Source organism: Ammospiza nelsoni, chromosome 4, assembly GCF_027579445.1.
Source record: "Ammospiza nelsoni isolate bAmmNel1 chromosome 4, bAmmNel1.pri, whole genome shotgun sequence".
Classification (NCBI taxonomy): domain Eukaryota; kingdom Metazoa; phylum Chordata; class Aves; order Passeriformes; family Passerellidae; genus Ammospiza; species Ammospiza nelsoni.
In genome coordinates this window covers 58,500,484-58,517,269 of record NC_080636.1, presented here as the reverse complement: position 1 = coordinate 58,517,269, position 16,786 = coordinate 58,500,484, and the positions used below count along the sequence as shown (strand labels likewise).

Here is a 16,786-nt window from a genome sequence, read left to right as displayed (position 1 = left end):
AAACAATCCTGAAACTGAAATCACTGGTTACCTAGTAACAGTTCTTTGCCATTATAATGCAACAGGTATGTGTGTGTTATGCAACTTCACTGTTAAATTCTGAGAAGAGGTGAGACTTTGGCTGGTACATTCATTCTGCCTCTTTCTGAGCCATTTTCTGATTTTACCCTAGTGAGGACCATTGCCAAACCACAAGTAAAAGAAAAGACACTGCCCCATCTTTCATAATAAGACCCAACTAGCTTAAGAAGTAAAACAGCAAAAGTGAGCTGTTTAACATTGACGTCATTTTATAAAAGATAAACACATTTGCAATCTAGAAGGATAGTAAGCACAAAATAATTACACAAAATTATGCTGTCAAGGGCTCCGGGATATTCAGGTATGTTAATATAAATGGAAAATCTGCCTCTTGCTCACAGTGGCACTTAATCAGCAAGAAGTTCTGCTCACTTCAGCTTGCCATGGGATAGCCTATACTTCTGTGATCTCTAATGTTGCTTTGAAGTAGAAGGAGGTGTGCAGAAAGCCTTCAGTATACTTTTTTTCCTTTTCAGGTAATATGCTTCAGTCTCAGAGCCTCCTCATATACAGCCTGCACAGTTATGCCTCTGGATAGATGCCAGTGCATTGTAATTTATTTGAGAGATCTTTAGGAAAAACATGCTGAAGAAACAGCTTTGAGGAAGATGAGGAGATCCTTTGGAGTTTAATATTTAAACCAGTTCACCCGCACCCAAGTAATTGGAGATATTTTGCATAGTATGATATTTTTGCAGAATACGTAAGTTCAGAATAAAAAAGTTGAGTTGTCAGCCTTGGATTCTGATGTGTGGCTCATTTGCTGAGTAGCTTACTTAATTTTCAGTGGTATGCATGGTTAGATGTAAGCACAGCTATTGTAAAGACTGGAGATAAATATCTGAAACAACACGTTATGGTTTTGACTTATTAAAGTTAATCTTCAGGGAAAATGGAAATGTTGGCATGGAAATAACTCTCACAGGAAAATAGCTGTTGAGCATTTGTTTTTTAAACAGTGCATATATGGCATTCCCTCCTCCCCCTCCATTTAAGGATGTAGAGCAAGGGTGGCATTGCTCAAGGATTGAGGGTAGGTCCTGACTTTAGTGATGACCATTGTGTCACTGCAGTGTTATGATGTTAGATTAAATTTATGGTTAATCTTGCATCAAGGATGGTATTATTCTTTCTTCTTTTGCATAATGTGCCTCAATATTTATTTGAAGGAAGTTTATTTTGAAGGATTTATTTGAAGGCAAAAGCTTGTGTTGCCTGCTATTTCTCATTTGCAAAATCATTGCCTTTTACCCACTGCTGTGAAGCACAAGCTATGGGTAAATAGCTCTATTGAGAAAATAAGCATGCAATAAATTTTCATGAGCTGTTTCAATCTTGCATTTTTTTGCAACATTGAAATAACTTTTATGGGGAAATGACTTGGGTAGGTGAAAAAGTGCTGAAAAATTTGTGAATAAGATGAGACCTTCAGCAAAAAGCGCTATTGTGGCCTCAAAATCAATGTTTCCTTGAAGCTGTTTTTAGTGTTGTTGGTGTTGAATGTCATAATAAGTAAACAAACAATATTGTTTAAATTTTCAGTAGTTGCAATCTTTTAATCCAAAGAGGCATAGGCGTTCTTAATGATGATAAAAAAACAAGAGGGAGATAAGTTTGAAGCCTTCAGAAGTCACCCAAACATAGCTTTCCTTCTCCTCCCTCCAAAGCCTGCTTTAACTTTTGATATTATTAGTAATTTGATGTCACTGAATTTTTCATTGGCTTTTTGTTTGATTGCATTAAAAATAAAAGCAGCTATTGCTTTGCATTGAAAAAGTAATTCTCACTAAAAACCAGCTGCATTTCTTTCAAAGTGGAGAATTTCTGTGGTAGAATCGAAAGGGAGCCATTCCCTTATCTAACATTTAAGGTCAGAACAAACAGAGCCTCTGGCAGGGCATTAGGAAAACATGACCTTGGCTGAGCAGCAAGACCCTGCCAGTGTCTAGGCCCTTCATCTCTGGTGCAAAATGTTGACCCATGAGTCAAAGTACATTTTCATAATTGTAAAAGAAAAAAAAAATCTAACAAAAAAACTCCCACAAAGCCGAAATCTGGAGTATTTTTTAAAAATTTGATCGACTAAATGTCCCATTTAAGTTTGAAAAGAGATGTGGAGTAGGAAAGCAGCAGTAGCTTTGTAAGGGAGGTTCCAGTGCCAGGAACAGAAGAGCTGCTGCTGGTTAAGTGCAAATGAAAGAAGGAGGAAGGACCCTGAGCCACTCTGACCTGTGATGGGAGCTCAGGCCAGCGAGGACAGGGCTGAGACAGGGGTGGGGTATTCCTTATGCACCTAAATAAATCGGGAACTTTCCATCTAATTGGGTGTTCTGCAACAGGCTCAGCACCTCCCTTATTCTGCCTGCAGGGCAAGATGATTTAAAGGTTGGACTTGTTCTGAGAGGTCTTTTTCACTCTCAGCGATTCCGTGGTTCTATGAGACATCAGAAAAAAACAAAAACCAAAACATGATTACCTGTTTAAGAATGTGAGAAGTGAATGTAACACTGCCTGTAACATTCCTGCTGCAAAAGAGGGAGGCACAAAAGGATAACTCTCCTTCTGTAATGGAGATTGATCATTTTACATTTAGACTTCACCTAGGCTTTCCTATATTTCCTTCTTCAGAAATGAAAAGGATGTGCCTGACAATCCCAAAATGTGCTAAACTAACTGGTGGGCTAAACTGGTGTTCCATCCAGTCTGACAAACTTTTTATTATTTCAGTGGTGGTCGCAAACATACATAATATTACTTCTTTACCCATGAAATAGAACAAGTGTGGTTTGTTGTGGGTTTTTATGTTTGTTTTGTTTTTTTTCTTAGTTTGGCTGGTATTTGTTTTGGTTTTTAGCAGGAAGGAAGTTGTCATGTAATCTCCCAAGTGTTTCATGGAAGCGATTAATTTCTGTTTAATCCCTGGATTTAGGTGAGCTATTTATATGCTTGAGAAAAGAGGCTGCTGTATTTTGCACTCACCTGCTTGGCCAGGTAATCAGTGATAGTTGAATAAATAACTGGAGTTTTTTTAAGTTATTTCATGCCTTCTGAACATAAAGCATATGTAAATCTGGACAAAACTTTGAGGATAAAATAATTCCAACCAGACAAAAATCTCCCAAAATTTAATTCACTGCTAAGCCTGTTTGTCTAATGGATAAGTTCTTTGCTGGGCAAGGTAGAAATTTAGAATATTTTTGTGGTTTTGTCAAAAGTCTGGATTTCATACTAGTTGGGTTGGAGGTCTTCACCCCAGATTCAGCTACTGCTCATTTGCTGCACTTGTAAAACTATTGAACCACTATTGAGTAAGAGAGGTTTTTCACAGCTACAATTATTACCAACCATGTGAAATCTTGACACTTGATCTAAATGAAAGTGATATTTGGTTTCTGACTTCTGTAAGAGCTTTCTTCTCTGCCATTCCCAGCTAATGGGCTTAAAATATTTGTTTGCCCTCAATTTCATTGTATGGGTTGATAAATTTTATGCAGTTAGAAAACTTGCTTGAACTTAAGAGGCATCCAGTTACATTTGCTGTGGAAGAAAGGGAAGGAAATGCAAGAGGATTCAGAGTCCCTGCTGAATACTACTTTCCCATCTGCACTGTCAAAACAAACGTTGGGAGCATAAATGCAAAAGATTATTTGGACTTTGTATGATTGTGCTGCTTTGATTTGGAAGTTAATTACAAACCTTGAAAGAAGGAGGGGTGTTTATGATGGAAAACATGTTTGGTGTGGCTTCAACAACTGCCACTTGCACATAAAGCAGCATTTGGTGGTGTCATTTGAAGTTGCATTAATGCACAGAAATCTTCATGGCACTGTGAACTTTCATTTATGTGAGAAAAAATTTTTCATGTTTTCTGTCCACTACTTGGATTTGTTTGCATTGAGATTACAAGTACAGCTATTAAGCAGTGAACTGAACATAGCAAAAAGCTTTGTGAGTTTAAAGTGCTTTCTTTACACTTAAAAAATATTCTGTGAGTGCCAAATAAAGTGGTAGCATGCATACAGGCTGGGAGACTTCATACCATCAGGGGAGGGAGCCTTACCTAGCAGAGGTTCCTACCTATGTCTTTGTTGCAGGTTGCCTTCAGGGAAGGCAGTAATGTGTATTTCCACGTTTCCATCAACCTTTTCTAGGCAGTCTCAAAGCTGTAGCAGTTTCTCATGAAGGCTCTTGAGGTGCTGTTAGCCTCAGCTGACAGGCAGGCACTCTCCCCCTGCTGTGCACTGCTCTGTGTCCTGCGTGGCTCTGGGAGCAGCAGCAGCAGCCCTGGGCACTGCAGCTTGTCCAGGCCACTGAAAACAGGCTGGTGAAGTGGCAGCAAGGTTCCCACTGGCAGCTGTGCTCCCAGTCTTCTTGGGGAGCTGCTGAAAGCTGTCCAGGCTTTCAGAGAGCATAAAGTTTTGGCAGGCCACACTGATTTAGAGGCAGATTCACTTCCTTCCACTCTGTGGTGTTTGGTATTACCCTCAAATTAGGTTTCCTGCATCTTGTCCTTTAGGGTCTTTTCTGTAGATGTATGTTTGTGAGTCTTTCCATATTCTAGTTGAGGTGATTATTTCTCTGGAGCACTGGCTTGTTTATTTGTCAGCCTGCCTTTTTGAGTCCCTTGTGTCTTGCCTTCTCCCTTATGCTCTGCTCTCCTCCGTGAATTTGGAGTTCATGTTTGTGGATCTGTTCTAACATTGGCTGGGTTGGAAATGAGCCATGGTTCAATCTGCCTCTGGCTCTGTGCAGCGTGAGGGCAGGGTACTTACCTGGCTGCAGACCAGTTTCAGCTCACCTTGCTGAGGGAGCTGCATGCTGGCTCCAATGGAAGCTGCAGAAAGTCCCTGAGTACTTGATTTCCTAGTTGCAAATCCTACAGAGATGTTCCTTTCCCCTTTATCAAGTGTTTAGAGCAGCTTTTATAGGCCAATAAAATCCAAGAGATCATGTGTGTTGCTGTGTCCCAGCTCATTGTTACCCTTGTGCCAGGACAGGCACAATGAGCTGTGTCAGGGCTGGTAAGTCACTTGCCAGGTGCTTATGTTGGGGCCAGGCCATCTGACGACTAAAACACAACTAAACATTTTGTCAGGAGACCTCCACACCAGCCAGTGGCAATCCCTGATCTCAAACCTTCAGAAAAATCATTCAAATAAACTTTCCACAGGAGTGGTAAAACTGGGGAGTAGGTAGCCTCATGTGTACACCTATGGCCATAGTTGTTTCTTTGGTTACTCAAGATTTCCTTTGTTTTTTTTTTTTTGTTTTTTTTTTTTCCCAAATTTGGCTTTAATAGGCAGATTGTTTAATTCTGGAGCAGCAGACAGCAAAGGACTCTCTTGGTTTTCCTGGCAAAATGCTTGATTGTTGCTATGGGAATAGCCCTAGCACTGTTGCAGAGTCAGAATGACTCCTGGCTGTCTAGCAGGGGATCTGTTACGCCACATTTGTGGACATTGGGAAATGAGTTGGATTTCCAGGATTTAAGGAAAGTAACTTAAAGCTTTCTTCCATGTGTCAACCAGAGGACAAAACAGACTGAAGTGTTACCTCTGTAATGGGTGCAGTTTCACTTTTGTTGTCTCTGCTTTTTAAGAGTGAGTATCTTCAGCTGCAAATACAAGTCAGAGCTGCATACTAACTTACAAAATATATTTTGTTTTTAGCTCCCAAGAAGATGAGCGGCCTATGTCACCCTTCTACGTGAGGTATTTACTCTGTTGTTTTCATTGATTTTTCTGTGTGGGATTGACTCCTTATTGAATTAAATGTGGGGAGGGGTTCAGAAGTGCTGAACAGACTGTAATCAAAGTGGGCATTAATTTTACATTTGTAATTACTGCTCCGTTAGTGGCATGAGTCTTTGTAGATACAATCTCTGTTGCAATTCTTTTGTATTTAGAGAAGAGGCCCAGGGTTTAAGGTTTTTATTACAAGATGGACATGGTTTTCCTCTTTTCTTTGGTTTGTTATGTGTCTTAGATGCCCGAGTAGCTTATCTGTAGGCACAGGAGAGATTGCTGCTACAGGATTTGAGGAACTGGCAGCATGTGCTGCTCAGAAAGAAACCAGGAACCAGATGGTGAGTCAGCAGCCCATCTAGTTCCCTGCTGCAGCCTAGAAAAGCAGGAGAGTGCCCGGGTACCCAGCAAGCCTCACTGGAGGGAATGGTGCTCATGCTGCATTTGAACAAATTGTTTCTTGTTTTGCCAACTGGAGGGCAAAGTCACTGCTTGTAAAAGGGGTCTAATTCTGTTGAGATCTGTGGAAGTTTGCTCTGCTTGCTTCAGTAGCAGGCTCAGTTTCAGTGCTTTCATTTATGCTTAGTGGAAGAACAGGAGCCAGAGCAATTAACAATGAAGGGCTGCAGAGGAGGAAGGGCCAGATATTATAATTGGGTTCTTTGATCTCTACTGAATTTAAACAAATAAAAAGAAATCCCAGTGGTGCTTTTTGTGAGAACAGTGATAATTGGAATTCTTACAGTGATGTCTGAAATTTGTTAATCTCTGGCATATATTTCTGTTTAACTTTGTAGCTTGGTTTTTTTCTTAAAGAATTTTTCTAACATGAAGCATAGAAGAAGTGCAGTCAATGCTTGCTGTGCAGAAATGTCTGTCAGGGAATTGTTCATGGACTAGCCTGGCAGCATGATCCTGTCTGCCTTTGGGTTGATGCACTGTCATTCCCTGCAATCCATTTGTGCAGCTGTTACTCAGTCTGTGCCTCAAAAGCTCCAAACTGTCAAAGGAGATTCTGCCTTTTCCTTCAGGAGATTATTTTGTAGCTGCATACATACATTCCCCTGTCTCAAATTTTTCCTCATTTAAATCTTCATATTTTTTCATTGAAAATTGTCTGCCTCTTTGTTTTTCTTTCTGGCTAAATGTGACCTTCAAATGTTTTTAGGATTTCGTTACATTTCCATCTGTCTTACTGCTCAGAACTGTCCTTCCAAGCCCTTTCCTGGATTATAGAAAGATGATCCATGAAGGAGATTCTCTTTGGCTGACCTTGTCAAGATCACCAAGGAGAGATGGGGAACAAGGAGTGGATCTGAGAAAACTGCTACCAAAGCAGGACATTTCTGACTGGAAGGGAGCAAATTTGAACATGTTAAATAGAGATGTAGGCTTATGGGGGGGGGGCAACAAAGACTGAGTGTGTCCACTGAAACGAAGGGATGGGTTTCCATGGGAATCTGTCTTGTAAATAGGAAGAGAACAGTCAGGAATAAACACATAGCTGGGAAGTGAAGAAATGGCTGGTAGGAGCAGAGAGGGAGCTGCACACCTTGATACACAGGCTTCTTGCCAAGCCCGTGTCTTTTGTAACATTGCTGGGATACAGTTACTTGTAAATAAAGGGAACAGCTTGTAAGTCTTGCTTCTGTTTGTAACACATCAGAAATCCTGAGGTCAGTTGCCAAGTGCAGCTAATTTGGCAGAAGAGCTGGGGCTGGCTTGGCGATTCCTGGTGCTTCAACAACTGAGAACTTGAGTGGGTGGCCAGTTTTTCTGTGTAACTTTGAAAGTTCACCTTGTTGCCCCAGAGGCTGTGTGTAACATATGTAGGAATTGCATTTCACACCGTGGGCAAGGAAGGGAAGACTGTCTGCTTTAGCTGTTTGATGGTCAAATCTATTTCTATTACTACAGGTGTTCACTACACTTACATAGCTTGAAATACTGCTCAAGTAATCCTTCAAATGAATCATGAATATTTGGGCACAGGGTGGTCACTGCAGTGTGAATGCAGTAATTCCATATAGATAATTATACAACAAGTTAAGTAAGTGGGAACAAGAGCTCTTTAGCTTCCAAACACTGCATAATGCTTGGCTCTTGCCAGATGGAAGGAACATTGTGTCCCTCTGTCATGGTTTAACCCCAGTAACCCCAGCCAGCAAACAGCTGCTTTGCTCACTTCCCCAGCAGCAGGATTTGGTAGAAAACTGGAATGGTAAGAGCTGGAAAACTTGTGGGTTGAGATAAAGATAGGTAAATAGGAAAGGGCCATGCACACAAGCAAAGCAGAACAAGGAATTCATTCAGTGCTTCCCATGGGCAGGCAGGTGTTCAGCCATCTCCAGAGAGCAGGGCCCTGTCACATGCAATGGTTACTTGGGAAGGCAGATGCCATCTCTCCAAACATCCCCTCCCCTTCCTCCTTTTCCCCCCCACCCTATACACTGAGTATGATGGCACACGGTCTAGAATATCCCTTTGGTCAGTTTGGGTCACCTGGCCTGGCTCTGTCTCCTCCCAGCCTCCCACACACCCCTAAATTCCCTGCCAGTACAAAAACCAGAAAAGGCCTTGGCTGTGTGTAAGTCCTGCTGAGCAATAACACAAACATGTCTGTATTATCAACCCCATGTTCAGCACAGATCCTAAACACAGCCACATACCAGCCACTGGGAAGAAAATGAACTCTACCCCAGCCAAAACCGGCACACCCTCAATTGGTCAGTTTTAGCAGGATCAAATCAGGCTTGATTTTATTCAGTGCTGTACCATGTCAGCTAATAATCGAGATGGTTCCCTCGTTGATGTTTTTAACTATAAGACAAATACCAAAGGTCTTAACTTTAAAGTCAGAACTGTCAGAACACCACCAATAACACTGATTGGTTGGTTTTTTTTTTCCTTTCAATACTGGGTAAGTCAAAACTTTATCACCACTGCTACTTTGTAAGGGAATAAACAGTCTGTAGCAGTATGAGAGTAAGCAGTAAATGAGACAAAATGTGACATGGGTTTGTAAAGAGTGGTAACACCAGTACAACCATGTTATTTTTTAAAAGACTTCTAGAGAGTGGAAGAAAAGGACCTCATCTGTCTGATGTCAGCAAAATGTTTTATATCATGCCATCTATATGGAAAAAGTGGGCATGAGTACTAGAACTTAAACATGGGTAGGGAGGAGGTGAGAACTATGGATATTCCTGGTAGGAAGGGAAGGGGATTGCTGCTGGAGATCCTTTAGTGCCATGAACTTCTTTTCCTTGATAGCTACTAGCATAATAAGGTCAAATCATGTTCATTAATTGAGCTTAAAACAGAAATTCAGGAGGGTGAATGGGTTGGCAGCGTCCTCTAGGAGAAAACATGTGACAGTGAGATATTATATAGAGTGAGATATATTTATAAAATATCTTCCTGTCATATGTATATGTATAAAAGATGTTTTATATATGTTTGTAAAGATAAGCATAAAATGTAAGATATATACTAAAAGAAATAATAAGATAAATAATAAAGTCATATACCTGAGGTCTAATAATGAAAATCTTTGCCCTGAAAGGGGACTTGCTCACATTTGGAAGTGCCAGGGGGAAAAAAAAAGATGTGAACATACTTGTTCATGGAGGGATGAAAGGGAAGTAAAGGATAAAAATACCTAAGTTGAAGTATTCGTATGACAGTGGATATATAAAGGAAGTATTTTCAGTACACTTAGAAGTATGGATACCCCTGTACAATAGACAGGTGAGCTTTAAACACTTTCAAGTCACTTATGTTCCAGTAGCTATAGGTTTGTGAAGATGATTAAATAAATGGGAAGACTGTTACAAGATGGAGAAAAGAGCACGGAGATCCTGGCTACTGTAAGAAATTAACCAGAGCACACATATTCCCCCTGAGTTTTAGACAGAGAAGAGAGAATGTTTATCTTAATAATTATACTGATGCAAGAGAGGATATGTACAAATAGTTTATTAATCTATTTGGGCAGAAAATTATTAATTTCGTAGCTGGAGCCCTCTCTCATTGGGCATAATAAGGATGGTGCCAGCTTGACCAGTTTGAGAGACCTGGGTTCGAATCCATTCACCTTGTGCTGACCAGAGTTGTCTTCTCCACCTCTGTAGTCCTTGATTAGATAATTTGTTGGCTCAGCTGTGCTCAGTACCAGGCAAGGAGATTTCTGCATTGTTAAAAGAAGAGGAAAACCTTGCTAGGTGATTGATTGTTCCAGGGAGTCATGCCTGAAGGGCATTTACTTTCCAAAACCTTCTGTAATAACAAAATCTTGTGGTGAAGGGAGTTGACATTGTTAAAAAGTGCTCCTTGTATAATTCTTTAGTGAAACTGTGAATACCAGCTGCAGGATGTTTGAGTAATGAGTACTGGGAAGCACTCAGCAGTTTCAGGTAATGAAGCAGCAAGTCCCTGTAAGCACAATTCCACTCTCTGTGTGCAGTGAGTTCTCAGAAGACAGGGGGTCTTCAGGCATGCTTTGTGCTGGCCTGTGTGCCTTAGATGTGATGTTAGTCATGTAGGTGCTTTCAGAGGAGCTCCCTGTCCTGAGATAAGCCAGAGTGATGTCACAGGGGAGAGAAGCAAAAGCTTTGTAGTGTGGAGCTTCCTTGTTAGCATTCAGAGCATTAAATTGCAATGAGACCTGACATCACAAGCAGTGCCAAAGATTGCATTAAATACCCATGAGTGCCAGGCAAGGCATTGGACAGTTTTGCCTGGTTCTTTTCCTAGAAGTACTCCTGCAGGCATTATTTAGTACAACTGGCTGTTTCTCCTTTTAACAGTTTTTATTTGAGACAACTCTTTAAATACTACAGGTCAGGTATTCTTACCCTGGAGTTTATTGGGCAAGGTGTTTTATGCTGTTTGTTCTCAGGTCACTTTGCTCAAGAAACTGGAAAATTTTGCTGTGGATTTCACAGCTGCTCAGAAATTTGCTTGGCCACCTTCACCCTGAACACTTCTCCCTCCATGGGATGTGCCATAAGAGATCCCAAGTGCACGGTGTGATGTGTGTTCATGTCCATCACACCTGCACTGGCTGAAAGTAACCACCAGGCCACTGGGTGTCCCTGCTCTGGTACCTGGCTGCCATGCAGGGCTGAGGCTCCCTGGGGGTTATTCCCCTGCTCTGCAGGGCAGCCTGCATGGACACAGCCATGCAAATTCACCGAGCTGAATCATGGGGCCTCTATGAATCCCTCGCAGGATTGTCTCTGCTCCAAGCAGTAGGTGTCAGTGTGCATCTATCATAAAGGAGGTGCAAGTGAAAAACATTAGGAATCCTGAATAAAGTTGCTTTTAGTCGGGTTAGTTTTCTGTGTAGTTACTAAGTGTAAAAAATAATTTACCACGTTTAAAGGAGGGATAATTTGAGCTTGTGAAAGTATGAAGGTGCTGAGAAAATAATGATGACATGTCCTTTGTGTGATGGAACATCCCAGTAACTAAGCACACCCCTTTTGTTTTTTTTTTTAAACTCAGTATTTTCACATTTTGTGTGCCATCACAGCACTTCTCTTTGGTGAAAGTGTGTCAAATAAAGCAGTTGTCTTAAAATGGATCCCACGTGAGTTTGCAGTATTGTGTGTCACAGTGTGGAGAGTGGATAGCATTTAGACCATTTAAATCCCTATGAATAGGAACTTCCTAGATCAGGGATTGAAATACAGTGTTCAGGACTTCAGAAATTTCCCATCTGTTATGTCAAAGCCATTTAAACATCCTCAACCTTGCTGGAACAGCAAAATGGTAAAGTTTTTGCATATATTGAGACTTTCTTACTGTTGTGCTTGACTTATAAAAAAACAAAAACAAAAGCTACCTTTGCTTCTTGAATAAAGCAGATGGACTGTAAATACATCTCAGCAACAGGTGACTTTAGTCTGCAGGTGCAGCTTATGAATTAGGCCATTAGGTATTGTCAAGAATTAATTAAATTACTTCATAAATGAAAACCCAGTCTCCAAAAGCACTATGCCAGTATGTCAGTTTCCTAGTTTGCTCTGTTGGATCTTTTTTTGTTGCTGTTTTTTTCTAGATGCTAAGATACTTTGCTCAGTAGTGGCATGAATGAAATAGATCAGGAGTAAGGACATTGATATCCAACATCTGCTATCACAAGATGCCCAACACAGACCAGACAAGCTGCAGGCATTACATGAGATAATTCTCACTCTGGTGTACATCTTTTAAACTTAGAACTAGTTAGGGGGTGCAGTGAGATTTAATGGTGATGGAAGATAGCACCTTCTTGTCCTGGGGGCTGAAGAGAAGAAGAAAGGAGGCCATGCAGTAAGAGCTTGCCTTACATGTGAAGTAAGACATTATCTAGAGCTGATAGAGCACCTCTGAAAGTGAGCAAAACTTGGGTAAACAAGTTAGACAAAAGTGGGAAGTGCTAGAGGTCAGGCTTCCCAGAATGGAAAAGCATGAGGGTCATAAGAAATAAGTTCAAAAGTTCATAGCACTTCAAACAGCTGTGTGCCTTTATGCAGGTTTTCTGAAAGTAAAAGTCCCCCAGCACTGGGAAGCTGTCCTGCTACCTTTGGTCACCTGAGGAGAACCTTTAATTTCTATGAGATTTCTATTTCTCAGCATGCTCTGCAACAGCAGCTGCATAATCTAATAAAGATAATCTAGCTGTGGAGATAATTGACTGTATATATCAGTGATATGGAGCAGATGTGAGAAGAAAATAATGACAATAATGAACTGGAGCAGAGCAGGAGTTCCATTGTCCGGGTGATTACTGAGCAGGGCAGCTGCCTGCGCAGGCAGGCACAAGAGCCAAGAGGGCTCTTCAGGCATGGCTCGCCCTGCCTGCTCCCCAGAAATCCAACAGCAGAGCGGCTTCTGCCACCCAAGAAGTTTGGAAAACCCCGCAGGGTACACCCTGCCTGCTTGTCTGGGCTCTGCAATCCTTCCAGGGTGGTGTCTTTGCCTGCGTTTGCCAAGGTGCTCTTGCAGTGCCTGTTCTGTCCTGCAGAAGGCTCGGATCCCAAAACCGCTGTGTAACTCTCTCCCCTCCGCTGTTTGTTTTGGATGGGACGTTCTTTGTTGTAAGAAAGGTTGGTGGGGAGTAAGTAAAGCAATTTAGTAACACATTTAAATTAAGATGTAAAATGAAATAGGCAGAAAAGTTGCCAACTGTGGAATTAAAAGAAAGTTAGTGTATCTAGAAAAACTCTGCTTTAAAATCTCTGTCTTATTGAGTGGGGGCTAATAAAAGAGCATTAACTTAGCACCAGAGCTAAGGATAAACTTGGATTCAGTACAATAAAATCAGAATATCAGAGCTTCCTTTTGTAGTCATCCACTCAGCTGGCATGTATAGGATATATACTTCCTTGTTATTTGTCAGTAGTTTGAAAATCACCATGTTACTGTCTTTCTTATAGAACCCGTATTGTCTGAATAGGGTTTTTCTAGATGCAGGAAATTAATTGTTATGCATCATTAAAAATTAAGTTAATATACTTAAAACTGAATTGGTGTTAGTAAAGTATATGGTTAACTAACTAAGTAGTTAACTAACTAACTAAAGCACACAGTGAATTAGAATGTGCTGGGTGTTAGAAAAAATTGTATTGGTAGAAATAAATAAACCTATATCCTAGGGATGTTTTAAAAAGCTAAAATCCAAACAATCCTTTCTTCCTCTCCAGTGTCACTTTCCTGGCATGAAAACAGAGAAGAAAAGTATGATATGAAAGACAGCCTCACTCAGTTTGGCTTGCATGTAATACTATAAAAAGGTGATACAGCATTAACTTACTCCCATGGGTGCAGGAGCTGTAGCAAGCACATGAATTGTGTCTTACAGTGTGGGTTAGCCCACATTAGCGCAATAGCACCTTACTTGTTAATATGTCTCCATGGGAGATATATTAACATCCAGGTCTTAAGAAATAGTTTTGGGCTGGGAAGAGGCCACATAGTTCCTGTAAGCAAACCAGAAAGCAAGTAGGGAGCTTGAAATGTGCACTTCAAATTCCAATGCCATCCTGTAGTTGATAGTCAAGATGTTAGATGTGGGAAGAGTGTGATCTTGCAAATTTTGTTTCCTGTATGCAGGTATTTTATCTGTAATAATAGGTACAGTAATGGTTGTTTGCATGTCTTCATGAAATGATCTGCGTGGCACAACTGCTCAGGTCCTGCTCAGGTAATGTGGAACATACTGGCACGTCCATGGCTGCTTTCCTGGTGTGCTCCAGTGAGCTGTGCTGGGGCTGGAGAGTAGCACTGGGTGAGGGTGGGACTGGCAAGGATGTGTGTGTGGTTAGAGCCAGGTGAGCACACTAGCTCAGCCTGAAGCATGCTGTAAGTGTGATTTGCAGCTGGGTGTTTGTGGGGAGGAGTCACACTGCTTTGTCGCTTTTGTTAAATTAGCTGTAGTGGCCCCTCATTTATCTTCTCTTCCTCTGTTGCCTGCCTTCTGCCCAAGGGGCATTCAAACCCAGTAAGGCCACAGAGTGGTTATCTGAGAGAGCTGCAGCTTCTTAGCTGGCTCCAGCCCCACACAGTGAAGTGCAAAGTATTCAGGGGAAGCAGAGAGGAAACCTTTGGGTAGCAAAGGCAAATCAGCTGTTGATGGCTCTGCAATGAAATTATTTGAGAGAAACTGGTGAAGACTGAAAACCATGAGTGGCTTTTTTGGCAGGAAGACCATATTGCATCCAGCTTGGCTTTTGTACCCTGACCACATTTTACTGGGATTTATCAGCCAGCTGTACTCTGCTGATACGGGGATAATTTGAAATGAAACCCGTAGGCCTGTAGCTTATTTAACTAAAGGGATGTCGCAGGAAGGATGAAAAGGCAGTGTCACCTTATCTGCAAGGCTGAGTCAGCTGAGCCAGTGGATGGAGAAGGGGCAGGATGGGACTCAGCTTGACAGAGGGAAGAAAGCAGTGACACCTGTGCCAGGTCAGCTTGTTCAGAAGGGCTCTGAACAGCAAGTGATAACATCTACATTTGTGTCAGCTCTTCCTGAGCCTGATAACAGACTGAGGTAAAAACCAGAGAAGCATGCATAGATTTTATTTTTTAAAATGTGAAGCAAGGAATATGAATATATTCTTTGAGCATGTTCAAAGAGAGAATAGTTAAACAGAGAGAGCAGTTAAATATTAAGTGAATATATTTTCAAGTCAGCTTCAAAAGACAAGGACGGTTGTCATGAAAATAAAACATCAGCAGCAGAAAGCCCACAAAAAAAAAAATCTGTAACGTGTTGAGGTTGAAATACTTGCTGTTAGACCTTTGCCTATTTCATGGGAATGACGGGGAAATTAATTGTTGAGGATATTGACTTGTCAAAATATGCCGCGTCACAGTGGGAGTGAAAATTCCTTAAGGGGAAAACCTGTGACCTGTGTACACAGTTGTTGTTGAGACAGCTCAGACCTTTGAATCTTCGCACTGCAAAGAGCAAGAAGTTTTAAGACCTTATTTTGATATTAAGATCTACCTTTCTTTTCTTTTTTTTTTTTCTTTTGTACAGCACCCACGTATCACAAGTCAGTAGCAATGTTCCTGCTACAGAAGAGTAAGTGTCTTTTACAATTTTGTAGCTATCTTTCTTGGAGCTTTTTAAAGTATTGCTGGTTATTCTTTGATTTCTCTTTAAGAGTTGTTCTTACATAAACAAATAAAGAGACACTGTTTCCCAAAGCAATTGATCTACAATGATAATAAATCACTTCCTCCTGAAAACTTCTCAGGCCCTTGGTTCTTTGCTCACTGTGTCTGTGATGTTTTGCTTAGGCAGAACTTGCGTATTTTGAGAAGTTTTTTGCACCCTGTCATCTTCTTGCTCTTGTTTGCTCCCTATTGCATCCCAGCAGAGGACGTGACCTGACCCTACTGCTGTAACTGGGAGGAGCAGAGCTAAAATGAGTTGGCTCCTTTGCTGGAGCTGGGAATTCCCAATGGCTGATGGGTTTGCAGAACTGATCTTTGTCAATAGTGACATACTTGTCTATTTAAACCATCTGGGTTTTTGCAGTTGCTAAGGTCTTCTGACTTTTCCAGGACTGCAGTCTCAGCAGGCTTTCAAGTATAGCAACTTAGCACAGTTTTTGTAAAGGAGAAATGAGCCCAAGCACTGATTCCCATACTGTAGCTACTCAGTTGAAAATTAACCAGCAAATCTTGAAATAATATTTTAATTATGGAAAAAACAGTAGAAGCCATACATGGACTTTGGACATGCAAGTTTGAAAAACCCATTTTTCAATGACTGCTTAAAGCACTGTGAGAAACAGAGATGGGATGGGGATGTACACAAAAATGTGTTTCTGTATGATCTCTTTGGAAAAAAAAATCTTTTTCCCATAAAAGCTTCCTCTGATGAAGGAAGGAAGGAAGGAAATATTACAAGAGAATGGCAGTACCAAAACAAAAATTCATTGGTGTTGAAAGTTCAAGTAGTCCCACACCTTTAACTGATGCAACTGCAGGGACTCTCTTGTGGTGGCTTTTGTGGAAGCTGTCTTAGTGCCATTGAGTGTGAGGGTGGTCTCACAGCAGTGTCAGGGTGGCTGTGGATGCACAAGAATGTGGCCCAAGAATGTGTAAAATGGCATGAACTCAGAACAAAACCCATGCTTGGTCACAATGTATGGGAGGAGTTCACAGTGAGCTACTGCATATTGTCATCCCTCTGTGAGACAGCAGTGAATCACCTTCTTGCAGGTGATCCATTGCCTTACTGAGCTTGTTTTGCACAACAGACGTGACCCTTGTCAGCGTGGCCGGGTATCAAATGCAATTTTGTCACAGCTGGGGTTTTTAAGTGGAGGATGAAAGTGAGGCACCAATGTCTGTTGTTGCAGTAAGTAAAATTAGATGTTTTACTGAAATTTCAGACATTCCCAGAAATAAAAAGAGCAATATTAATTGGGAAGGCTCAGCTATTCTGAGGGACTTGA

General features: G+C 41.2%; 1 protein-coding gene across 7 annotated transcripts in view; it reads left to right on the top strand.

Annotated features, from left to right (window-relative positions):
- FAM13A (family with sequence similarity 13 member A) overlaps positions 1-16,786 on the top strand; it is a 115,679-nt gene that overhangs the window by 63,858 nt on the left and 35,035 nt on the right. For 6 of the 7 annotated variants that reach the window (XM_059470123.1, XM_059470128.1, XM_059470126.1 and 3 more), the window contains 2 exons: positions 5,751-5,792; positions 15,358-15,402. In XM_059470123.1, coding sequence (XP_059326106.1) covers positions 5,751-5,792; positions 15,358-15,402 — 87 coding nt within the window. The remainder of the gene's footprint in view (positions 1-5,750; positions 5,793-15,357; positions 15,403-16,786) is intronic. The other variant, XM_059470129.1, reaches the window with a different exon arrangement.